This window comes from Hemibagrus wyckioides, linkage group LG20 (genome assembly GCF_019097595.1).
Source record: "Hemibagrus wyckioides isolate EC202008001 linkage group LG20, SWU_Hwy_1.0, whole genome shotgun sequence".
Taxonomy (NCBI): domain Eukaryota; kingdom Metazoa; phylum Chordata; class Actinopteri; order Siluriformes; family Bagridae; genus Hemibagrus; species Hemibagrus wyckioides.
Window position 1 is genome coordinate 9788853 of NC_080729.1, and position 27505 is coordinate 9816357.

Genomic DNA, 27505 nt, shown 5'->3' on the forward strand with positions numbered 1-27505 from the left:
TTTCCTCGCTCCTAAATATTCCACAGTCAACTGTCAGCTGTATTATAAGAACGTGGAAGTGTTTGGGAACGACAGCAACTCAGCCACGAAGTGGTAGGCCACGTAAACTGATGGAGCGGGGTCAGCGGATGCTGAGGCGCATAGTGCGAAGAGGTCGCCAACTTTCTGCAGAGTCAATCGCTACAGACCTCCAAACTTCATGTGGCCTTCAGATTAGCTCAAGAACAGTGCGCAGAGAGCTTCATGGAATGGGTTTCCATGGCCGAGCAGCTGCATCCAAGCCATACATCACCAAGTGCAATGCAAAGCGTCGGATGCAGTGGTGTAAAGCACGCCGCCACTGGACTCTAGAGCAGTGGAGACATGTTCTCTGGAGTGACGAATCGCGCTTCTCCATCTGGCAATCTGATGGACGAGTCTGGGTTTGGCGGTTGCCAGGAGAACGGTACTTGTCTGACTGCATTGTGCCAAGTGTAAAGTTTGGTGGAGGGGGGATTATGGTGTGGGGTTGTTTTTCAGGAGCTGGGCTTGGCCCCTTAGTTCCAGTGAAAGGAACTCTGAATGCTTCAGCATACCAAGACATTTTGGGCAATTCCATGCTCCCAACTTTGTGGGAACAGTTTGGAGCTGGCCCCTTCCTCTTCCAACATGACTGTGCACCAGTGACCAAAGCAAGGTCCATAAAGACATGGATGACAGAGTCTGGTGTGGAGGAACTTGACTGGCCTGCACAGAGTCCTGACCTCAACCCGATAGAACACCTTTGGGATGAATTAGAGCGGAGACTGAGAGCCAGTCCTTCTCGTCCAACATCAGTGTGTGACCTCACAAATGCGCTTCTGGAAGAATGGTCAAAAATTCCCATAAACACACTCCTAAACCTTGTGGACAGCCTTCCCAGAAGAGTTGAAGCTGTTATAGCTGCAAAGGGTGGACCGACGTCATATTGAACCCTATGGATTAGGAATGGGATGTCACTTAAGTTCATATGCGAGTCAAGACAGGTGAGCGAATACTTTTGGCAATATAGTGTATTTAGGCGGATTGACCTCACATTTTTTCCCCAAAGTGGTGTTTGCAAGACAGATCACCAAGATAAACACTCATTCTGCTAAAACTGAATTCATGTTTTTTTAAAGTGGAGAAATAAAAGTAAATTGACCAAACCCACTACTTTGCCATCTGACAAGTTTCCCAGACTACCACACATGTACAGTAGCAGGAAGAAGTGTTAAGGAGTGTTAAGAAAATCTGTAAAGGATTTATGCTGCATGGTTGAATCAACTGAAACTGTACCAACGTTTGATTGTGAATGTCTGGTTTGTCATCTGTGTTTACGTTCTTAGAAATAGCAAGCATCAAATGTGAAATGTTCCATCTATTTCAGTGTCTGTTATTTTGTATCAAAAGCAAGTGTATGATAACCACTGAATGTTTATTTTTCTGGTCTGTATAAACAATTTATTGAAAGCACTGTCAGTTATCCTTATTAGTTCCTCAAAATCAGAACTCAGATGAAGGTGTATTTCCTGTCACATATATATGTCTTGTACTTCAAGCCATTCATGCTGTGTTTGACTGTATAAAAAAATAATGCTGCTTACCCATGCAGACATATCTAATGAAAGGGTCCTTGCTACCCGTGACTCAGAGCTACAGGTTTCCAGAGAAACGTTGTCGACTCTGAGAGTGCAAGCTGGAGACATGAAGGACTCACTGAGAATATGGTCTGGAGGGTCTTTACTGTCCTACAGAGACACAGAGAGAGACAGAAACACAGAGACAGGGACTTGGTTAATATTATACCATGTGCAAGTTTTTTTTTTCCTTGTTTTTTATAATGAGTCAACTGCAAGATTTTCATTTGTAACATTTGAGTGAACAAATAAAATGATTATATAGAAAAAGAAATGGAGAACTGTAGCTTGTTCAACCTTAAATAAGGACAAAGGACATAATGAAGAAGCTTATCCTGCTAAATATACAGAACACGATAAATGTAATCCTTCACTGTGTGCCATGCATAAGTAAGGTGTGTGTACAGGTGTTTCACTGTATTTTTCACTCACACCGACCACCTGGTCACGTACGTAACACTCCGGCATCAGAATTGACAAAAGATGTCAAATATTTATCCATCATCATAGAAAAAGAAGAAGTGATAGAGCTCACAATGTAGTTCTCCACAAAATTTGCAGTAACTCTTTTATCCTGGTCAAGTTGAGAGTGGATCTGGAGCCTGTCCCAGGTATACATAGCTCAAGGCAGGAATAAACTCAGGATGACCACCAGTCCATTACAGGACACTAGATGCACTATTTATGGATCAAACCACTGGTGCCGATTGGAACTGCTGTTGTGGCGGTCGGTTTTGCACTCAGGTCTTCATCACTGAACATTTGCTGGCTTCAATTGATTTGAACTATTTATAACCTGGAACAACTAAAAATCATCAATCTACTATCTCTGTTAGACTCTGTCCTGATTTTTACTAAGCCTTTTATTGTGTTTATTGTGTTTGGTTGCCCAGTATGACTTCTTGTCTTTTCTGATTTCTGTGTTTTGCCTAACCCTCATACTGCTCTTTGTTGGTCACCTGACCTGTGCCTGCCTTTGAGGTTGATTTTACCTCACGTTCTGGACCTGTCTTGGATTCATTAAAAACTGCTTTATCACCATTTGCATCCTCACAGACTAATTTTACACCAGCTGAAATGTAGAGAAACAAACAAACAAAAAGGTATAGTTTAACTAACTTTTTTTTATATTAAATAATATTTAGGAATGCTTGTGAATTGAACATTTTTGTTATTTAATCTGTTTAAGGTGAAAGAATATAACAGTAATAGCATTAAAAAGTAACGAGAGAAGTTTCTCTTTTCCTGATAATTCTGTGTCTTCATAAATCTTAGTTTTTTGTTCCAAGTTAGTGCCTATAATTATATATTTAAAAGCATACTATATCACACTACATCATTTTAATATCTTGCTTGGCTGCTTTACAGAACCTACTGGATTAATACCTAAACCTGGTGTAATATCTAACACTTGAAAAGGTTTCTGGATGTGACATGACAGTCTGTCTCTAGCAGGTGTTAAGTTAACTTTGAGAAATTCAGCTGATGTTCCAGGTTCAGCCAGTGACATAATCATGACTATCATTTAACGGAGAAATAAATGCTGCTGAAGTCATGGATCTACAAGATTCTTCTTTTTCACTCACATTATTATGTTATTTGTAATGTAAAGAGTATTTTGAATTAGAAAAGAAAGCACAGCTGAAGCATTTTCACTGGGGACTTTTGGACCTATATAGATCTTTTCATTAAAAATTCAAAATGCACTAGAAAGAGACATAAGACTTCTAAGTTCACTTAGTAAAGAAACATAAAAACTTGTTTGAAATACTGAAATAATTTGCATATTTTGTACTACTCCCAATAGTGAAGAATAAAAGTTGATCTGAATTCTGGTCCATACAGTTTACACTACTACAGCCATTAAAATCTTTATATTTTAGACTCTCATGACACTTCATATTCATTAACTACTGCCAGTTTGCACATTTGTACTGTGATGGAAATACTGATGGAAATATGGCCACAACTGCTACCTTTAATTTAACTTATTGTATTCTATATTTAAGGTTCTTAGGCCTATATTTGTGTGTGTTTATATATATATGTGATTATATATATAATTGCAGCTTGGCCTGTTTTGTGTACAGATCAGATGAAATGCAATTTTTCTATATTAATATTTGAAGTCATTTTGAATTGGATTCATTTTTTGAGTCAAGCTTGTGCTTAATGTTCTACCCTTCTTGGGTGTCAAGTGACTTATCAACTTTCTTTAAAAAAAAATGGACAGAATTTTGGATTTGGATAGAAATGCAACAATGACCCACAAGAGCAGGCTCTTGTTATTGCACAAAGATTTTCACTGCAATAGAAAAATCTCTTCAGACCATCGATAGCTAGTGACAGAGCAATGATCAGAGTGAAGGCAGTGATTTTACAGCGATTAGTAGCGATTTTAGAGCAATAAACAGTTTATCAGCAGTCACTAGCAGCATCTTAGCAGTGTTTAGCAGCATTTTAACAGTATATCAGCGTTTAGCAGTACCCAAAGGCTACACTGTTTGTTGGACACCTGCACCCTGGATTGACAGAGGTCATGCTTGCAGAAAGATTCAGCCCTGCAGGACATGTTCAATCTGTCCACATCTGCAGGGACAGGGAGACCGGCTTCCAACTCAACTATGCCTATGTCAACTTCCAGCATCAAGCTGACAGTAAAACAAACCAGACAGAAGACAGGAAGGTGAACAGTATTCTCTACACTGTTTTTCACTTTAATACAAGTTTATAGCCGACTTAATGCTGTAATTTGTGTAGTCTTTTACTGCTTTATAACATGGATATGGTCAAGTTCTGTGCCATTTAAAGGTAGAAATGAGTTATTTGTTTGTTTAATATAAATATTTTACTTAATGCTTCAATAATTTTTTCTTGCTAATGTTTACTAAGGGGTGCCAATACTTCTGAAATTAACTGTGTAAATACATTTTGTAAATATACAGCTATTATGTTTATTAAAATGAATTATTTATTTTGGTTCCATCAGCTAAGCGAGCCCTGAATATGTTCAATATTGAACTTATTCTGGAGAAGCCCATGCATATCATGTGGTCTTACTGGGAACTGACCATGAAGAACATTGTTGGGAGCAACATATTTATCAAGAACTTGGATAAGTCCATTGACAGCGTAGCCCTATTTGACACCTTCTCTGAGTTTGGGAGGTTTCCTTCAAGGTTCATGCTTCGAGCTTTTCGGACCTGAATAGCTGAATATCTGTGTAGCATGATTAAATACTGTGTGTTGTGTTTCTCCTGAAGGTTGCGGACTCAAAGGGATACGGGTACACCCAGCATCAGAGACAGTGGAGCAGCTCAATGGAAAACAGCTCAACAACCACCAAGCGTAAGACGTGTAAATTAATGATTTTACCTTTGTTTTAATTTTGTTTAAATTGTTAAAACAGAGATTCTGTTTTCTTATAATGGTTTTTCTGTCACACACACACACACACACAATAAAAATAATAACACCCTATGTTCCCAGGACTTCTACAAGCTCTTGCTTGTAGTTACTTCATATTGGCACACAGGGTCTGAGCCCCATGCCCCTTTTGACTTAAAAGTACTGCACAATAATTGGCAGGAGTGGCAGCCAATCAGATGAGACTGAAAATAAGATAATGTGAGAACAAAGGAAAGATACTGTATATTCCATGTCATGTAAAGTATATGAATTCAGATTTTTTACATGAGTAAGGTTTACATTCCCAAGGTTTCGATTTATGATAAAATATGAAATAAAATTCTTGGCAATGAAACTTAATACACCCACCTACACATTTCCACTTCATAGCTGGAGTGAAGAGCGACATTGTAGCTCCAACACACAGTCAACAAAATATCCTTGTAATAGGAGACATGCAGTATTATGGACATTATAATCATTCAGTGACCATGATTAAAACTTCATTTCTATGCTTTACTGTATAAGTGTAATAGACTGCTGAAGCAGATGAAACTGATGTCGCATTGTATTAGGAACACCTGAAAGGACTGTATAAAAGAGCTTCAATAGAAAAGATGATTGTCCTTAAGCAAAAGAAGTGATTATATGACTCATGTGCATGAGCTCGGCTCAAAAGAACCTGAAGTAGTTGTGTTCCATACAGTTTACATGTGACTGTTTACCAGTAAAAAGCAGTTGCAACAACACACATGAATAAAACATAGGCTTGTGTATCTTCTACTAAATTGCCATTGAGCACATAATAATGTCTTAAACTACTGCTGTGCTTGGTATTTCACTGTATGTATAAACACTTGCACATATATAGTGGATATAAAAAGTCTACACACCCCTGTTAAAATGCCAGGTTTCTGTGAGGTAAAAAAAAGAGACCAAGATAAATCATTTCAGACCTTTTTCCACCTTTACTCTGACCAATAACCCGTACAATTCAATTGAAAAACAAACTGAAATCTTTTAGGGGCGTGGAGTAAAAACAAAAAACTAAAATAATGTGCATAAATATGCACACCCTTAAACTTATACTTTGTTGAAGCACCTTTTGATTTTATTACAGCACTCAGTATTTTTGGGTATGAGTCTATCAACATGGCACATCTTAACTTGGCAATATTTGCCCACTCTTCTTTGCAAAAACGATCTAAATCTGTCAGATTGCAAGGGCATCTTTTTATGTTTTATGTCTTTAACACACTCAGCTAATCTAGACAATTTAGATATTTCATCTGGTTTTGATGAGATATATAACTGGGTATCATCAGCATAACAGTGGAAACTAATCCCATGCCCTTGATGTTACTCAAGGGAAGCATGTATATTGAGAAAAACAGAGGTCCTAGATCCTTGTAGGACCCCAAATTTCACTGGCATTACACTGAATAGTTCTCCATTTAAATCTACAAAATGGTATCGATCAGACAGGTAGGATCTGAACTATGTACCCATATATTTATGTGAGGTGTGGAAAAAAGTCTTAACAACTTCGAACAATTGGGCAAATGCAACTTCAGAATCAGGTTTATTGGCCAAGTATGTTTTAAGTACAAAAGTACAAACATAAAATACCAGCACTATACAGAAAAGTATACAATATACAGAGTATGAGAGATTAGCAATGCATATAAAGTGTTATAATAGTGCATAGTAGCACAAATAACAAGTGTACATCACATATGACAACTGTTTGAACAATACACAATATACAGTACAACATGTGAGAGTATTGCAAGCAACAATAGTGTGTGTAGCATATGGGGATGAAGTGATGAGTGACTGTTCTTACAGTACAGTATTTGTAGATGTAAAGGTTGGAAATAATCAAGGTCAGCTGTTTATGAGGGTGATTGCCTGTGGAAATAAACAATGTTGTACAATAGTGCCTGGCAGATGGGAGGAGTTGGAAAAGGTTGCGTTCATGGTGTGAAGGGTCTGTAGTGATTTCAAATTATGAGGAGTGGACAGGGTAGAACCAATGATTTTTTCTGCTGTTTTAACTGTTTGCTGCAGTCTGTACCTGTCCTGTTTTGTGGCTGTTTCAAACCTGATGGTGATGGATGTGCACTAGATGGATTCAATGACTGCAGTGTACAACTTTACCAACAGCTCCTGTGGCAGACCATACTTCCTCAATTGATGCAGAGTTTATGTTGGACTCCCATTTCAGGTCATGGGAAATAGTAGTTCCAAGGAACTTAAAGGTCTCCCGAGTGTTCTGAGTCCAATGAGCATAGTGTCATCTGCAAACTTCAGGAGTTTAACAGCTGGGTCCTTGGAGGTGAAGTCATTAATATAAAGCAGTGGGGAGATGACACATCCCTGGGGAGCACCAGACAGAATAATGCTTTCTTTTGCAATGGGATGAACATGTATGAGAGCACTGTGATGGACTGGTGACCTGTCCAGGGTGTACCCCTGCCTTTCGCCCAATGTGCGCTGGGACCAGCAGACCCCCGTGACCCTAATTAGGAATAAAGCGGGTATAGAAAATGGATGGGTGGATGGATGAGAGCATTGTGTCTTGTTAGAAACAGAACACACAAATATGGGAGTACTGTGTCTTGGTGAGAACAGGATGTTGAATTTGGTCATGTAAATGTTTATAAGCATGCATCTTAGAAGTGTTTTAGCATCTGACAGTGTTTTTTTTTCACTGCTGTAATTCGGTTTTTCACATAGAATTGGAGTCCATGTTCTGTTCTTAAGCATATGTGGATGATCTTGAAGGCACAACAGTCTTTCCTACCCAGAACCTGGCATACCTTCATGAATTTCATCAAGTGTTTTTCAACTGCTTTCACCTTATCTGTATTCAATTTTTTGGCAGTGCTGAAAATAAAACAAAATAGATTTTACTACTGAAAATTACAACGTATAATAATTAACAACAAACAATAAAATAACAACAAAAGAACAAAAATAGACTCTTCAGTAGGAAACCAGCAATTTTTCATGTTAGACAACCTCTTTGTGTTATCAAAGATATTACTTGAGATGGTCGTAACATGGCTTCTTCAAAATCAAGGCATATATTACAAATATATAATATTTACTATATATAATATATAATATTATTATATAATATTATATACTGCTCTACTGTCATTGATGTATGCAAAAAAAACAAAACAAAACAAGATTTACATCTTCCTTTTAAGATCAATGTCTTTCAATGCAACAGGTTCAGCTTTAACACAGGTCTCACAATGTAAAACCTACTGGGAGTTGCCAAGTACAACATCTCCAGTGTTTCTTTGGAATAAAGCCTACAACACCTCCAGAAGGCTCAACAGTAACAAGCCTAACTGGCACAATTGATTCTTGTTCAGTGCCTCCAGTTCCAGCACCTCCAGCAGTCATATCACACATCTTTACAATGCATCCCCTTACAAATCTGTGACCTTCTCAACTATAGCCACTGTGCCATTTATCCAACACAGGGTAACAGAAAACCTGGACCCTTGATCCCAGAGGATTTAGGGAAGAAGGCAGGAGACACCCTGGAGAGGGCGTCAACCCATCACAGGGCACAATCCTGTCTTACCTGCCCAGCAAATGCTTAACACTAAAGAACACAGATCTTGCATGTAGGGGACCAGTCATAGCACTATCAAGGACATTGACATAGTGCAAAAACCCAAAGTTTACCACTGTGCCTCATTTGGAGACCACAACTGTTATAACCTTTAAAACAACTCATTTACAGACTTAATTCCATCTTTGAAACAGACTGAGCAGTGGCACCTAAGCAACCTTTTTTTAATTTGCCACACCAACTTTGACCTTTGAGGAGCATATCTGGAAGATTCATGGGAATAGACTGTTTGGAGAACTGGAATTTTTGTACATTTACTCAGGTTTGTTGAATGTGGAGTGCCTGGCCACTTTATGTTCCAAGAAGCCTTCATGTGTTCGTCAGCTTCTGGCTCTCCCTTTTGCTGTCATAGCTAGTCTCCCAAAGATCCCAAAGATGTATCCCAAAAACATATAGTCTGTTGGAAAGGGGTCAAATATGAAGAAACTGTTGGAAAAGCAAAGAATATGCAGGACCTGAATGATATTTCTGAAGTACTGTGAGCAGTTATACTGCTCAGAACAAACAAGGTACTTGAAGAAGAAATATCACAGATCATAAAACAGTTGTTTATCATTCTGGGAAAAAAGACACATTGTTAAGAATGTAAATTCCGTCACTATTCAATTATTATTTTGTCTTGTGTACTATGTAAACATCTGTTGTATTAAATAGTTAAGAGCATAGTCAGAGCAGAACTAAATAAAAGTCTGCAATTTATGAGAGCCATCTTATTTCTTTAAATTATTAACATTTTGCAGATTCAGTCAGAGGGATTAATAACAAGCTGCAGGATAGCCAAGTGTAGGATGTCCTTGCCTAGCTAGACCAAGCAGAAATTATGACATTAACAAATCAGTCATTTGAGTTACTTTTTACCTTTTTATACTAATATTTTACTTATAATAGTTAGTTTTTACTATAGAGTTGGTGACCTGTTGAATAGAGTTCAGCTAGAGTTACAGTTGAAGTTGAACTATTTTTAGCAAGTATTAGCATTATCATTAGTATGATATTATTGTCAAGTAACAAGGCAGGTTGTTTATTTATTAAGGGGAGAATAATGCTGAAATACATAATAATGAATAGTGATAATAATAATAATAATAATAATAATAATAATAATAATAATAATAATAATAATAATAATAATAATAATAATAATAATAATAATGAAGAAGAAGAAGAAGAAGAAACTGATGTATTGAACTCTTTCTCTATACAACAAGCATTTTTACCCTGCAAAATCTTCAACTAGCTAGCTTATTTTTATTCACCTATCTGTTTTGACAATGCTGGAACATATTGTTAATGTTTGTCTAATGGCTTCCTGTAGCTCCCTGGATCAGAAAATACTGATGCTTGCCTCCAAAGCCACTGATGCCTGCCTACCTTAAAGCATTTACTACACCCTGCTCTGCACCACATTCCATCCGGGCCTCTAGCATGGGTGAACTGGATGCACTTTTTAAGACACAAGAAGGACTTGCATCAAGGTTTTTTTCTGTCATGCCAACAGGAGGTGGAATGAACTCCCCCTGGTGGAGTCCTCATGGCAGTGTCAGAGGCTTCAAACAAAAACCTTGAATTGGCCTTTTTTTTTATCTACTATTATATGTAAAAATTGCTAAATGTTGTAAATGTAAAATGTAAATGAACGTAAAGAAGTAATATATACCCTGATCTTTGTATTAGAAAACATTGGGACAGAAAGTTATCTAAGAATCTGATATTATATCGCCACTACTTCAGCGCACATCAGAAAAGTACTCAGAACACTTATACCTCCTTTTCTGCATATACTATATTGTGTTTGTATTAATTGCATGCTTAAAGGATGTGTAATGCTTACCTATCAGGAATTCAAAAACACCTGTGAGTTGGAAATTACATTTTCATTAAAATTGAGAGCTTACAACCTCATCAGAATCAGAGAAGGTGACGAATGGAAGACGGCATTCATTACCACCCAGTGGGCACTACGAATATTTGAAAATGCCGTATGTGAATTTCTACAGATGTTTTGTCAAAGTTTTGTTAACTAACATGAGAGTAAATTAACTATGATGTGGGGAATAAGGATCTGTTATATATCAAGGCATCCCTGGAAGAATGGAGACAGTGGCTTGACTAATAACTGATCATAAGAACCTCAAGTACATCAAGGAGGCTAAAAGGCTGAACCTTGCCAGGCCAGATGGGCTTTATACTTCACTAGATTTAATTTCACAGTCACTTACCAACCAGGTTCCAGTAACTCTAAGGCTGATGCTTTGCCAGGCCAGTTACATCACAGTTTACATCACATAATTTTAGCCTCCAGGAGACATGACACCATTGACTATGTTGCAAGCTTTGAAATTATCCTGCTTCCATTACTGATTGTTGCCCCCATTCACAGGGACTTTGTTTGGGGTCATTGTACTGATGCAGAATAAATTTGTGGCATTCTTCAGTGGAGAGAAGGAAAAAGAGTCCTGAAAGTGATGGTTCTGATCTCATTACCCAACATTATCGGGTCTGTCTGAGATTACATGAAGAAACAGGAGGATTTGAGGCAGAAAATCTCTGGTTAATTCTCCAAGATGTCTGGAACAGAACACCTGCCGAGTTCCTTCAAAAACTGTGTTCAAGTGTAACTAAGACGAAGTGATGCTGTTTTGCAGGCAAAGGATGGTTACACCAAATATTGATTTGATTTGGATGTCTCTTCTGTTCATTTACTTTCCATTTTGTTAATTGATAAAAATAATCGATTAACACCTCTATTTTTTAAAATATTCTTATTTTACAGCATTTTTTCACACCTGACTAAAAGTTTCGCACAGTACTTTATATATATTGTTTATATAATTTTTTTATACATGCACTTTCATGCTGTGAATCATTTTCTATATTACACCATTTTGAGTGAACTCTAAAATTATGTATAAAATCATAGCAGATCAGCAGTTCCACTATCTGGACCACGAACAACCATGCCACGGTCAAAATCACTGCGATAACATTTTATGTTGTTATAAAGCCTAAGTCTTATTTATTGATTGATTGATTGATTGATTGATTGATTGTCAAAATCCTTCTTGTACTGCAAAAATATATTCCGATCGTCATCGGTAGGTGGCAGTAATATACCTTTAGTTAGCTTGGCTGCCAACTAAAACGCAAAAGAAGGAGAAAACCACGTGCATTGAGGTCTCTACAGTTTCGGCTCTTTTTGGTTAAAATATGGCAAATAAACGTCAAAACAAAAATTTTACGTCCTTAATCCCAGAGAAGAAAGCTAAAGAAAATGCAAACGAGTTTAATGGGACGGTTTTTAAATCCATGCTAAAGGATCCCAGTAAAGCATTCAAGGGTAAGTGGAGTTTACACTACATCGTTAACAAATATGGAGTTGTAGACTTATGAAACCATATTCTTTAAACCTGTAGCTGCTTATGTAGCCATTTGTGCTATGTTAGTCGTATTTTGAAATTTGTAATACGTCATAAATTATTTTGGTTTTATGTTGAGCATTCCCTCCGTATTTGAGTGTTTTATTTCTAAAAATGTAAAAGTATGGCATCGTAAAACGTGTATTATCTTTGGAGTGGACAGAGAACCAACACCAATCGAAAATATTTTAAAACCACTTGCAGCTTAAAAACTTTGATCACCATTCACCAGCGCTTTAGAAGAAGCCAACGTCTAAAAAATTTACGACATGGACAACCTGCCAACTCTGACAACTATAACTTATTATTATTATTATTATTATTATAACTAGAATACAGTTGTTTATCTTGCTGTATATCTGGTTGCATCATCTTATGGTCTTGTTATCAGACCAATAGGATAATTGGGTCGATATATCAAAGCGGTATAAATTATGGATTATTCCTCCGGTCTAACTTCAGATGCACATTTCTTATCATTAAGGTTTTCATTGGTTTTCATTAGTGTCTTCCGCATGATGTGACAAGTCAGTAGGCAGCAGGCTGTGTGTGCTTTAGAAGAGGTTTATGCTAGGGAGTGGTTTCAGCTGTGTTTGAGTTTTCACTATAAAAAAAAAACCTTAGGATTTCAATTTGCAACACCTGGCAACGTGAGGTAATGCAAGGAGGCAGTAGAACAAAAATTTTTTAATACAACCAATTTAATAAGTCATCTGAATTTTCACCATCCTGAACTTTATAAAGATTGTCAGACAAAAGGTACAACAGCAGTACCCATTACTACTGTTAAGCAAGTAAAGAAACTAAATATGACTGTACAAGAATTCCACAAGGACAGTGCCAAAGCAAAACCTCACACACAAAGTTATGAAAATTTTTGCCTTACACCATTGTTCAGGGCCATGGATTTTGTCAGCTAATCAAATTGATCGATCCCTGCTACTCCATAGCCCACAGTACTTCATTTATACACTGATGTAGCAAAACCTATCCATATGCTTCTGAGCAACAATGTTACTGATGTGGGTTTTATAAATGAAATATGTAGTTCTGATGTAAGTCCAATGATTCTGATCAGCCTGGCAGCTCCGTGCATTTGAGTAAACATTCCATTCTAGTTAACCATAATGTATCCATTGACTTGTTTTCATTTTTAGGTAACATTTTATTTTTTTAAATAAATAAAATACAATGGTATTCATTTTTTTTTTAAATTGGAACTTATATAATTTAGTCTTTGTATAAGAAAGTAGACTATATAAATGTAGAATTAATTATAAAACTTTAGAAATCTTTAGAAGTAGATATTGGTAATGTCAGTTTTGATATGTTTATCTCTTTACTTCTAGCCTTGGAAACATTCATACAAACTGCAAAAAAGCTTCCATGTGACAACTTGTATGATGTAGTTGAAGGCTACTTAAAAATCTCAGCAGAATGTGCAGAAATATTGGCCTTACTAGAGGGAGATACCCATTCTGAGACTGAGGTAAGGTATCTAATGGACCAGGAAATCTGTGTTGGCTAAGACTGGCAATTTCATTAACTGCAAGAATAAGATTATAACAAGATTACTGGCAATTGTTATAGGCTTATTATTTCCAAATATTAGTGTACTTGAACTGAGATACTGCTTAGCAATTCAGGGCTTTAAATAATGTCTTTTTCTTTGTTCAGCTGATGCTGATATTTCAAAGCTTAGAGTTGATTTTGCTGCGGATAGCAAGTGATCTTACTCATTTCAACCTTACGGGCTCCGGCATTGTGAAGAAGGCTGTATCGTCACACATGAAGTTGCTGCAGTCCTCTTTGTGTTCAAAGAATCGTCAGTAAGTTTCATTACTAGAACCCAACTGCACAGCTGTGATAGGAATGCTCTATTTTAATGTTCTCTACAAGCATGTTGAGATTAATGTGGACAATGTATTTTTGGTGAATTTAATGTTTTAATTGAAATATGGCAGTCACAAAAATGGCTTAAACAGACATGGATATCTCTAACCAGTTCTTATTATGGACCTGTTGATAGTTAAAACTGGGACATTAATACCAATATGTGTGTTCATTATCTGACACTGATGGGTATATACATTAGTTGTTTTTTTTGCTGTGTGTGCAGGTTTGTCCGACAGTGCCTTTGTTTGCTGACTGCAATGGTGTCTCAGGGTACTGAAGCAGCTTGTGAAATCTTCAGCAGTTTGGTCTTCAACAAAACTCTCAGCAGTCTTGCTCGCATGAGAGACAGATCTGTGCGTTCTTCATTTCAATTTTTTCTATATTGTTTTGTGCATCTTGAATCAACATACACTAATAGTACATGATATGGGCACTGCAGTCATCTTTCTAAACACATTCTGCCTGGTCAGATTACACTACCTGACCATATGTATGTGGACACTAGGGCTGTTCAAACGAACTTCAAATGTCACTCAATTTGTTTGAATATATTTGAATAACACCCCCCCACCACCACCACCAATAGGCTACCGCAACAAAAACATTCTTTCAGTATTTTATTAACACCCTGTGCAATGTTATTTTTAGATGATTTGGGGTCATAATTGTCCACTCAAGGCAGTTCCACTGCTTGCTTTTATCTTCCATTTTCGTATCTTTAGCTTAATTTACTTACGTTAATACGTTAATATTCATATGGGCAAATTATATTTCGAATATGGATTTTTTGTGTCGTGTTTGAATATCAGTTAAAAAGTGACAGTCCTATTGGACAAATGACTATCACACCCATATTTGCTTGTTGAACATTTTGAAGTTGTTTCGCCTTTTTCTGTCAACTTCCTCCACTCTTTTGGGAAAGCATTCCACTAAATTTTTAAGCATGGCTGTGAGGATTTGCCTTTTTAGACCCAAGAGCCTTAGTGAGGTCAGGCACTAATGTCAGGTGAGAAGGCCTGGTTCACAGTCTGCTTTCCATTTCATCCCAAAGCTTTTCCTTGGAGTTAAGATCAGGGCTCTGTTTAGACCACATGAGTTTTTCAACTCCAACCATGGCAAACTGTGCCTTTAAGTTTGTTTGAGCTACACCTGATAATGCAGCATGCAAAGACATTCTATCTAATTGTCTTCTTTGTGGCAACAGTTTGGGAAAGACCCACACAGGTGTCCACATACCTTTGGCTACATTGCAGAACTATTAATTGCTGGATTTTTATTAATGTTTCTATTCAAAGGGCCGACCAGATGTTCGCATGTCCTACGTTCAGTTTGCCCTCTCTTTTCTGATGTATGGAGACACTTCAACTATAGTAAATGTATTGGACACCAAAGGTATTATTTACTTCATATAAATTTATAAAGTTATGATGCATTGTGACATAGCACTAACACTAATTTTTTATTTATTGTTTAGATTTTTTGTCAGAAATCTTAAACACAGGGCTAAAGGAAGACAGAATTTCAACAATCAATCTGATACTATCTACCTTTCAGACTAAGGTAAGCCTTATTCATTTTAATTATCAAGCCATTATTAAGCCAGTTGTATGTCATGTATCACAATGTATTGGTTTTAATCAAAATTTTCTGTGCTGACCTTTGCAGATTGTACAAAATACTGCTCTGAGCAAAACTCAGAAGTTACGTTTCTTCACTGCTTCCACTTTGACTCGGATTGCCTCTCTGTACAGATGGGATGGGATTTTGGATATATCCACTGATCATAGTGTGGTAGGAATGGCATCTTAGGAAGTCATGTTCTATCTGTGGCATGCTTGCTCTCTTTCTGTCCATCTGTTATTTGTTATACCGGTTCATTTTGTTTCTTATACTATGAATGAACAGGAAGCTGGAAGGCCTGTTGTGCGAGAGTCTGTTCATAGCTTCCTTCTTGACCTCTGCTGCTCTCGCAAACATGGTATCAGCTTTCATGACCCAAGCCTCGGGACAGCCAGAAGGTACATGTGACCCAGTATTACTACTGATGTGCTCAAATGTGCACTAAATCTGTTTTATATGTTGGCAAGCTCCTGTTGCTGTATTTTGTATATTTTTTTTTAGCTTTTTCAGTCTGCAGATTCTGAAATCACATACAACCAAACAAACAAACTACCCAGTATCAGCCTGTACCTTTTATCTGGCAAAATCCACCACTGTAATTTGGTAGATTTAGTCATTTGTAAATACAGCTAAATGTAGTTTTCACACTTTTTAAAAGCCACAGCCTTCCTTTTTTTCAGATCTGGGAACATTGTCCTGCTGCAGTTTGTGGTGAGCCTTAAGCAAGCCATTGAGGATGAAAAGGTGGCTGAGCTGCTTGTGAGTATTTTGAAGTGCCACCCTGATATTCTGCACCGTTACTTTATTGAAACACAACTCTGCTTCACTCCACGAATGAAAGGAGCCTGGTTGGACAGCGTTGCACTTCTCAAGAAAGTAAGTTCTCTGAAATTGTGAGAAAGAGGCTTGTATTATACTTAAACTGTGCTGTTTGACTGACCTATTAACAAGTCGCCTCCCCACCACCATAGATCTATCGGGCCCAGCCTGAGGTATCCCAGGCTTTCCAGTTGCAAGAGGTTGTTCCTGTCCCCCAGTTACTCAGCATGGTTCTAGTTACCACCCTCCCTCCAGTCTGCAACAAGGCCTTTTTCACTCAGGGCCTCAATGTGAGCACATTCAAAAGAAATTTCTATCTGTAAACAAATTACATGTGTATATATATTAAAATACTTGTGTTGTGCTTAGTGAATTGGGTGCTTATTTGTTGATACTGTAATTTAGTTATTCCTGTGAAGGTGTGCATTTGTCTCCTGTGCTGCTGTGCCGCAAATGTTCACCACTTTCTCAGGACATTGATATTAATTAGAAATATAACATAGAAGCAGTGGAGTCAGCAAATGTTGGACTCAAATTCATAGAATACAGTTTAGCTGTATTAAGCAGGTCTGAATTTAGAATCTGCTTGACTAGTTAGCAGTTTATGAGAGAACCGGCAAAATGGCTTTAATGGCAAATTTTAGTAATTTTACATTTGTAAAACACCACAATGGATTTGCAGTGAAGTGTAAACTTTCAACTTTAATTCAAGGGGTTTAACACCCTTTTATAACCTTCTGGATTCTCCCAGAGGGTGCTGGTCCACAGTGTAGGAAAGTGAAGTGTTGACCTGCAAGGTAGTAGCTGAGTTCCTTAGTCACCCACTTTATGGCTACTTCCCTGTTAAAGATCTGAGAGGTGGTTTTTTGAATTGTGATCACCTTGGGGTAGCCATTAGTGTAATTCATGACGAGAAGGAAGTACTTGTGGCCCTGGGGCAAACTTTGCAATGCCAGCCCTCTTGAAGCAGACACTGATGATGGGTAGCAGCATCAGAGGGGCAGATGCCAGCTTTTGGTGGAAGGACCAGTGGCAGAAGTTCCATACCTTTGTACTGGGTTAGTGGAACCTGTCTCTAAGGTGTTGCAGGCCCCAGTTGACCTTGGTGTGGTGGTCTTAGGCTTGTAGGTGCACTTGTAGAGAGATCACAGCATATCACGATTTCCTCCAAGAGGGTGTCCTAGTCAATGGCCTAGAAAAGAAAGGAAAGGGGCAAAGTGTGTCTTGTGCCAACCTTTGTGGGTGGTGATCTGCTCTTTGTTGTTCAGGTGAGTTTTACATCATCATTACTCGGCTGCATAGGTTTGTTTGTCAGTGCCCGACAGTGCTTTGAAGGTCCATAAATATTTAGACATTTGTCAAAGTTATTGTTATTCTTCTGCTGTCTGTTAAACTATATTTAGTTACGTAATGTTTGAGCTCAGAGTGTAGACTTTTGGCATTTGACAACTGCCACATGATTAGCTGATAATTACACAAGTGAACAGGGTGTAACTGTTTACTAATCTTTTTTTTTTTTTTTTTTTTCAATAGTTGCCGAGTGTGGTGGGACAACATGCTACACTCACTGTGATAGCATTTATCCTAAGAAGAGCTCAGAAGAATATAGAGCACAGTCTGAAGAAACCAATGTTGGATAGTTTTGATACATACAGTACCAGCTACAATGAAGAGTTTGTCCAGCTTTACATGGAAGCACTCAGTAAGGTGTGAACAATCTTGAAAAAGATATAAAACAAAAAAAGTGTAATACATGTAATACTAATACATCTAAGTAAACACGATACATTAAAGACATTATTATACTTTTTTCATAGGTTTTACCAGACATCATGTCCATTGTATCAAGGTGGCAATCACTGTCAAAAAATGAGAAAAAAGAGGACGAGGTACAGATGAGTTTGACCAAACTAAAAGCGGAGGATGTTAAAACTCAAGAACATGGTAAAGCACTATGCATTTGCATGTTTTATTTACTGGGCATAATTGTTAATTTTATTGAAGTTACTCTTATTTACTGCAGGTGATCAAAATCAAAAGCTGATCTTGTTTAAGGCTCTGCTGCTGCACGTGATATGCTTATATCAGAAAGTTGTTCCACACCTTGTTATCGAAAGCAAGTTTGACTTCAGCAAACTGTTAAAAGGTAATTTCTTTCAAATGTTTTCTTTCTGGTTTGAGAACAAAAGTAAGAAAGGAGTCTTGCGTATAGCATGCTGAAGCTGTGTATTTACCTCTTATGAAAATAAAATGTATCATTTTTTTAAATACTTTTTTTGTTCATCACAATGCAAATCCACTAAATGATTGGATGGTGCCAGCTCCTAAACATTCTAAATGTTCTAAACGTCCCACAAAAATGTTATTTTTGGTAGGTAGTAATCTGCCAAGCCCACATTTACTGCTCAGACTGCCAGTTGAAGGTGCATGAGTTATCACTCCAGAGAACACGTTTCATACTGCTTTAGCTGATGCTTGGCAGTGCACATAATTATATCATTTAAATATGATGAAAATGATTTCATGAAGATTCTGACACACAGTTCTTGGGCAGCTTGTGAGTGATGCAACAGAAGCCCTATTATTTTACATGCACTTCAGCATTCTTCAGCTCAATTCTGTGAGCCTGCAAGGTGGCTGTGGGCACATCCCACAGATGCTTGATCAGAATGAGATGATGTAAATTTGGAGGCCAGCCACAAATCAGCATCTTGAACAATTTACAAACCTCTTGCTAAAAAAGGCTGTTGCCTGTAGGGTGTGTACCTGGCCTGTTCAAATATTCCTCGAATTAAAACAAAAAAAGGCACATTTTTTTGTGTGTCGAGGCATGCGACACATGATGATATAACTGACGCCGTTTGTTGTTTGTTGTCCAGTACAACAGTGTGTGTACATTGTTAATTTGAAAGATGGCGGAAAAAGAGAGTGAGATGTATTTGTATGGACGAGAAGCAACACTACCCGCTGACGAAAACCCTTAGCTGGTGGCAAAAATCGTGCGGCATGTATCCACATATTGCCATATTGCGCAGCTTGTGAAGATATACTTGACCATACCTGGCACATCGGTCAGAGCTGAGTGCGTGTTTATCAGCTGGAAACATTATCAACAAAAAACGCTCAGCACTCGCTGCAGAACAAGTTGACTGACTGGCATTTTTTGACTTAACAATATGTAGGCTAGATGTGTAGTGAATGGATTGTTTCAGAAACTACAACTAACTACTACTAGCACCAGAAATTCCAGACCCTAACTCCACTGAGAATCTTTTGGATGTGCTAGAGAAGACTTTTTTAATACAGCAGGCTGACTCTACCATCAATAGAATATCTTGGCAAGAAATTATTGCAACTCTGGATGGAAACAAATGGCGACATTACATAAGCTTATCAGAGTGATGCCACTTTATGTGATGGTAGCACAAATGTTTAGATGTTATAAAACTGTTTGTTGTAAAACTCCAATATATGCACACCTGAATGTTAGAATAGTTTCCCATCAGTGACGCTTAATTTCCTGTTTCTTTCATTTTTATCATGATGTGCTTTTTGGTGAAGTTTTACATTGCTTCACATTAGTTCTAATTCATTTATTTATATTTTGCTTTTAACAGTAGAAATCATCACAAAGCAGTGGTACAGAAATCCAGATATAGATTTAGATACATAATAGTTAACTCCTCGTATGGTGGCTAGGGAAAACTCCCTAATATGACACAAGGAAGAAGCCTTCAGAGGAGCTAGCATGTTTTGAGAGTTCAGGACGGATAAAACTGGAGCTAGCACCCTCCATTCACAAACCAGTGCTTGCCAACGCCTTTGCTTTCATAAGAATCAAATTCAAAAGGAACTTGTCCTCTTCTGAGTGACATCATTGAGTAATTACTTGTCCACAACTGTATACCATATAGTCAATCTTTAGTCTCTCCAAGTTACACAATCCACAGTATTCCCATGGCAGTCATTAGGCTATCCATGAGTGGGCCATCCTCAACAGAAGTGAGTTGTTCCTGCTAGCTGAAGTTTTTTAAAAAACCTTTCCCAGGTCCAAAACGACTGTTTTGCTAAGCATTTTTCTTACCAAGGAATGCAGCACAGAAAAAAACTGCTATGTAATCACTGTTTAAGATCTCTAATTCTTTTTGTGTTTTAAGCTCTTTATTAAGTCTATAAATTGTTTCAGTGTGTTTCATCATCTTTACTATCTGTCCATCTTTAATGAAATACAATTTTAATATTGTTTGTCAAGTCTAACCAAGTATACAAAACCATATACAGCAATAATGCATGCAAACAGTTTTGTTCATTTTGTTTAATTGAAAACTGGGTTTTAAGTATTTTTCCCACAAACTGTAAAAAGTCTGAAGACACTCAGTTATCCAGTTGAGGTTATCTGGAAATGGAGTCATATCAACTTGACTTTTTTGTTTCACTACTCATCTAATCATCTTCTTCAGTCTGAGGTAAGTTAGCAGGTTTCCACAAATTTGTATCCTCCACTGCCTTGCTTATTAGGTGGAAAATGGAGAAGGTGAGTGTAGGGGGAGTCATTATGATGTAACAACGCCCAAGAAAGGAGAGGTGGGGAGAGATTGTAGTAAAGTGTGGAAAGTCATTTTGGTATGAACATCAGAGAATGTAAGAGCAGGACGGGAGTCCTTGGGTGTGGCTTTGCTGATGGACCTGTGAAGAGGTCTTGTTCATCTTGGTGATGGATGAAAGAGCAGAAAATAGGAGGTATTGGTCTGTAGAATCTTGACATCACCATTAATAGAGACTTCAAAGCACTTTTGTACGTCATTCTGGATAAGGCCGTCTGCCAAATGTAAATGTAACCTTGCCTCAGAATTAAGAAGCAGCTTGAAACATAGTTGAAAATAGTGAAACGTTTCAATCGAATGAGAAAGAAGTCCATTTGACATGACTCAATTTCCAGACACACTGTAAAAGTTTAATGCGATTTCTTATAGTGCCCTTAGTGTTTTTGTTTAAACTTTGATTTTAATGCTTGTCTATTCTCTCTATGTGAATTGTTCACTCTGTAACTAATTATAGAATATTAAACATCAGTCTTAATCATTTGCAGGCATTGTATCAGAGAAAGGAATGACAGAGGATGTCCCTCCCATTCTGCAGTACCAATTACTACAGCTGGCGCTAGAGCTGCCTGCTAGCAAGTTTTCTTGGTTTCGCTTTCAGGTATGTTTAGTATAACCCATTGTTTACACTGCTAGTCACAGGCAAGTTGTAAGCTACCACACATTGCTGTACTACAGAGAGTTGCAATTTTTTCCATTTGAAATGTTTCAGATAACTTTATTGTTCAAATGTTTTTTTAATGCTGTGTTGGGAAAATTGTTTGCTCATATGCAAATTATGTTCTTGCTACAAAACCATCTGACTTTATAATAGCTAGCTTACTCCAGGCTACTCGAAAGGTTTCAATTTGCTAGGAAGTAGCGAGGCTAATCGAAAGGCTTCAGTTTGCTAGGAGGGGTCTCCTTTTGCAGCCATTTGCTAAGATTGAACTCTGGAGCAATGGAAAAAGGTTATATGGTCTGATGAATCCAGATTGTGCTTTTTATTATTAAACATCAGTGCTGTTTTTTTGAATGATCAGAGTCAGGTGTATGATTAACCAGTTATACCAAACAAGTGCTAATGATCATCAATTACGTATTTAGGTTAAATCAGTCATTAATTGAAAGAGAAATGGCTGTGTAGGAGGCTTTAATCTGGGTGAGGAACAGCCGAACTCTGCTACTGCATGAAAACAGTTTCATGCAACAGGTCATACACCATGGCACAATAACAAGACAAAGGTAGTTACACTGCATCAGCAAGGTCTCTCCCAGGCAAAGATTTCAAAGCAGACTGAAGGATTTGAGGCAGCTTACATCCATAGAAGATCTGTGGTCAGTTCTTCAAGATGTTTGTAACAATCAGCTGCCAGGTTCCTTCAAAAACTATGTGCAAATCTAAGAAGAATTGATTATGCAGGCCCCCAAATATTGATTGAGTTTGAATTTCCTTTCTGTTCATTTACTTTTCATTTTGTTAATTCTTAAAAATTAGGCGAGAGGAGCTTTCACACTGCATGAATTAGGAAGAATCATCCACAACTCTGTCTGCCCCGCAGAGTACGTTTCACAACCAAATGCACACGAGAAATAATAAGGAAATAACACCAGATCACACGTGAGATCAGAGTTCTTGCGTGAGACTGTAAATGTTACCCTGCAAAAAGTTCACGAGCCAAATGGTCAGTGTGAGGAACAAGGATTGTGCGTCCTGCAGAATTGACCAAATGAATAATTTTGCAATGTGCTGATGTGGCTGGTCAAGCAAATGATTCTGCTTTATTTCTGTTTGATGTAATTGTAAAGCTTATTTATTCTGATATAACTATTTAAGACATTTTTTGATACTTGTAAACTCTATTAAACTATAATATTGTGCTCCAGATGAAGCCATGCTTGCTGATATTGTGGTCTATAACTCCTCCCCGAACTGCCCGCTGCCCTGTATCTTGCTCTCTCATTGGCTGTAGGTCATCACCGAGGTATGCTTCAGTCAGAGCTCCTTTCACACTGCATGACTTTGAGTCGCCGACAGGTCCAGATATTTCACGGGCATCAGCAACTCATCGGCAATTCTCTCAGATCGTGTCTTTGGTAATTCACGCTGAGCGATTGTCACTCGCGTGCACGAGCTCCGATTTGCCTCGGATTTCGGGCATTTCTCAGCGATTTCGCAAATCTAGTCAGCGACTGAAAATCAGGACTAAAATCATGCAGTGTGAACTCTGCATAATTGATGTACGGAAAAACCTGCGGCTGCGTCAAATGCAGGATTGAGGCCCGGCCGGAAGTGGCAATTTTTTAAAATAAATAAGTTTTATAAATAAAATTATAAGTTTATTGTTTCTTTGCGGCCCGGTACTGATCCGCGGCCCGGTGGTTGGGGACCCCTGCTCTAAATAACAATAGTTATATTTTGAATTTAGGGGAAATATTGTCAGCAGTTCACAAAAAATTAAACAAAAGTGCATCTCATATACATATACATATACATATATATATGTATGTATATATATATATATGTATATGTATGTGTGTGTATATGTGTATATATATATATATATATATATATATGTGTATATATGTATATATGTATGTATGTATGTATATATATATATATATATATATATAAAGGGATGCAACAATACAGTTAACCCACGGTTCACCGTACGTACCGCGGTTTTTAACCACGGTGTTCGGTTCGGATGGCTTGGCAAATTAAAGTTTTTTTTTTTCCATTATTCTTTGCTTAGGTGACAGGAATAGTAAGTATGTTAAGAAGAAAAAAAACTGGTTTTAGTTGCACTCTTTTTTTCCCCAGTCCGCTCTGTAATGAACAGTAAGGGTGAGATAACTCTCTGTTGCCCGCGAGGTCCAATTATCTGTTATTAGGGCAAGGCTTTGCGCTTTAGCCAACTGGTTTTAGATTTTTTTGTGCGTTTTTAGCATTTTTTTGTTTCATCGCCATCATAGTCAACAACAAATCCGAAATGCTCTCACACCACAGATTTGAAAGACGGAGCTGCTTCCTCATATTTGTCTCGCTTCACCGCTCGCTAGGGTTAGAGTGAAATCTGACACCAGCATCGCAAGCATGGTTATCTTTATCGTCACAAGCCCCTATCTTTAGCGCTCCCTGATTGGATATTTATTCGCGGGGAGGTGTGTCTGTCTCAGCGTGTAGACATACAGTACAGGCAAACACAAACAGGCGGTTCAGAGAGTAATAAAACGCATGGTTATTATTGTTTTATGGAAAAACCGAAAAACCGCGGTTCACATACGCGTATTGAACCGTGGAGGTCGTACCGAACGGTTCAATATTATATTGAGTATTGTGGCATCCCTAATGTATATACACATACACATACAGCCTAATATTGTGTCTCGAGGCATGGACTCCACTAGATCCCTTAAGGTGTGTTGTGGTATCAGGCACCAACATGTTAGCAGCAGATTGTTTAAGTCCTCTAAGTTGCAAGGTGGGGCCTCCTTGGATCGGACATGTTTTGTATAGCAAATCCCACAGATGCTCGATTGGATTGAGATCTGGGGAATTTGGAGGCCAAGTCATCACCTCAAATGCATTGTTGTGCTCATCAAACCATTCCTAAACCATTTTTGCTTTGTGTCATTCTGCTTTATCCTGCTGAAAAAGGCCACAGCCATCAGGAAACACTTTTTCCATAAGAGGGTGTACATGGTCTTCAGCAATGCTTTAGGTAGGTGGTACATGTCAAAGTTACATCCACATGGATGGCAGAACCCAAGGTTTCCATGACACTGCCTTCGCCAGCTTGCCTTCTTCCCATAGTGCATCCTGGTGCCATGTGTTCCCCTGGTAAGCAACGCACATGCACCCGTCCATCCATGTGATGTAAAAGAAAAATGATTTATCAGACCAGGCCACCTTCTTCCATTGCTCCATGGTCCAGTTCTGGTGCTCACATGCCCATTGTTGCCGCTTTCGGTGGTGCACAGGGTTCAGCATAGTCACCCTGACTGTTCTGCGGCTATGCAGCCCCATACACAAAAAACTGAGATGCACTATGTATTCTGACACCCTTTTATCAAAACCAGCATTAACTTCTTCAGCAATTTGAGCAACAGTAGCTTATCTGTTGGATCGGATCACACAGGCATCAATGAGCCTTGGCCGCCAATGACCCTGTTGCCAGTTCACCACTGTTCCTTACTTGGACCACTTTTGATATATGTATATATGTGTGTGTGTGTGTTTATACATACTGTATATAATATCAGAAAAATTCAACACACAAGTCAAAACTTAAATTATCCATTGGATCTTGAGGAATGAATCAAATATGCCTTTGTCATCTAAAAACTGCCTACACACTCTGGCTGGGCACATGAGGTTACACGTCAGGAAGAACCCACTGCATCATTGTAAGGTCTGACATTGGCTCTAAAAGCATATCATCCTGGTACTAAACAGAATTAAGGATACCACTGGCTAGCATGTGATGTTGCATGCAGCATAACATTACCTACAGCATCTCTAGACTCTTTCACATTTGTAACATGTGCTTAGTGTGAACCTGCTTTCATCTGTGGAAAAGAACAGTGCACCAATCGTGTATCTGCCAAATTTGTGTTCCCTGGCAAATGTCAAACTTGCACAACAGTAGCCTGCTGGAGGTCATTTTGTAGGGCTCTGGCCGAGCCTTTTCCATTCCAGAGTGTAATCTTTTTTTTTTCCTAGCAAATTGAAGCCTTTTGCCTAATTAACCTCACTGATAATTCAGGTTTTCCTAAAGCTACACAGCTGCTGTTTGATCATTTAAAAAGTTTTTTTTTTATTTTTTTTTATCACATTTCTTCTATAAAAGGTTTTTAATAATTGATTGGACAGTTCCTAACTCTTAAGTTTCTGTGATCATCTTAGTTGTTTTCTTTGCTTGATGCAGACCAATATTTTGACCCTTCTGAAACAGAGTAGCATCTTATGGATATGGCTTCTCATATGGTTGTTTAAGAAATAATAATCTATATACTGCATCACTTGGGGTTAATTAACTTGTTGCTATGTGACAAATATTTAATCATTGCCATAATTATCCAAAGGAAGGCTTGTAACTAATGGCTTAGTTAAATCCAGCTGTTTTTTTATTTATTTATTTTTTTTATTATTATTATTTTGCTTGCTATTTTTTGCCTCCAACCCTATTTAAAAGTATTTTTTAGCATTTTACCTTTGGTCCCAAATGCTTAACATATGTTAGAGCCAGCTATTGGTTTATTTGATATTACCATGTCAAAGTTCTTACTTGAAAAGACAAGTGTTACTGTATTTGGCCCCAACCCCAAGGCTAATCATGCTTAATACACTGTAGGTCACACATATACTCAACCTGAGAATTCACATCAATGTTGTTTTTTATATGGATTAAATGGGTCAAGCATTCTGCTTGTCTATCTGCATAGGCATTGTGTCGCTGTTTCCTTTGGCCTTTTGTCTGGAGTCATATTTTAAAGCTACAGATGTCTGTTGGTTGTCATTTTTCAAAATACAGCTAATCTATCATCATTCTTAGAACATGTCATTGTTTTTGTTTTCCAGAATTTATTGTTATATTCCTGCTTGTGTCAGTCTTGTTATCTGATTAGTTGCTTTAATTGTTAAAATAGGATGTAGTGGCTCCAGAGTGGGAGGGACGGGAGTCTATATTATGTGTGTTGCTAAAGATGTTTGTTAACGGTAGCAATACTCATCTGAGGACCACAACTAAGATGCTCATCCTTAAGGTCAGTATATGGAAGCTTTTTTTCTTTTATTAGTTTAACTTTAATGTTTACTTTTAAAGTACCGATATGGAAATATATTTAAATAGGTCTGTGCTTTATTGTAATGTATTCACTGTGTTGAGAGAGAGGACACAAAGGGTGGTTGTGGTAATATCCTGTTCTCTTGTCAGGTCCTGAGAGAAAGTTGTGCATTTGAGCACAGCTGGAAAGAGCTGGAACTTTGGCTTGATCAGCTGCATCATTTGGAGCCTTCTCATCAAGAGACAGTTATCCAGTTTTTAGATTTGGTACCATAATATACTTCTGCATCTTACTAATCATATTTGTACTTCTTACCCGAAAGAAATTGTATTCAGAGCCATAACTGTTTGGACATTGTCAAAGTTATTGTTATTTTAGCTGTCTGACAATACATTATATTGGAGTTAACTGATGAAAATTAACTGATGAAGCTCTTTTCAATTATTTTTTTTAATTGTATAGCACTTGTAACAATGGACATTGTCACAAAGCAGCTTTACAGAACTGTATAAATATACATTTTAAATGTATCCCTAATGAAGAAGCTGGAGGAGACAGAATTGCATTATTAATTTAAGGGTGTCCAACTTGGCTAAAGATTGTAGGAATTTTTTGTGGTCCCCCCAAAGTCATTTTGGACATTTGGCTGTTCTTCTGCCAGATGTGTGGTGTTCCCTCATTTTT

At 37.7% G+C, this 27505-nt stretch overlaps 1 protein-coding gene across 2 annotated transcripts in view; it reads left to right on the forward strand.

Moving 5' to 3' along the window:
• The first annotated feature begins 11828 nt into the window (after positions 1–11828).
• Positions 11829–27505, forward strand: part of urb1 (URB1 ribosome biogenesis homolog) — a 52836-nt gene continuing 37159 nt past the window's right edge. For both annotated transcript variants that reach the window (XM_058418919.1, XM_058418920.1), the window contains exons 1-16: positions 11829–12037; positions 13466–13605; positions 13794–13945; positions 14236–14365; positions 15308–15404; positions 15487–15572; positions 15678–15803; positions 15918–16030; positions 16313–16508; positions 16604–16741; positions 17985–18158; positions 18269–18395; positions 18475–18597; positions 21541–21653; positions 26684–26800; positions 26971–27087. In XM_058418919.1, the coding sequence (XP_058274902.1) occupies positions 11908–12037; positions 13466–13605; positions 13794–13945; positions 14236–14365; positions 15308–15404; positions 15487–15572; positions 15678–15803; positions 15918–16030; positions 16313–16508; positions 16604–16741; positions 17985–18158; positions 18269–18395; positions 18475–18597; positions 21541–21653; positions 26684–26800; positions 26971–27087 (2079 nt within the window). In that variant the 5' untranslated portion in view covers positions 11829–11907. The remainder of the gene's footprint in view (positions 12038–13465; positions 13606–13793; positions 13946–14235; positions 14366–15307; positions 15405–15486; positions 15573–15677; positions 15804–15917; positions 16031–16312; positions 16509–16603; positions 16742–17984; positions 18159–18268; positions 18396–18474; positions 18598–21540; positions 21654–26683; positions 26801–26970; positions 27088–27505) is intronic.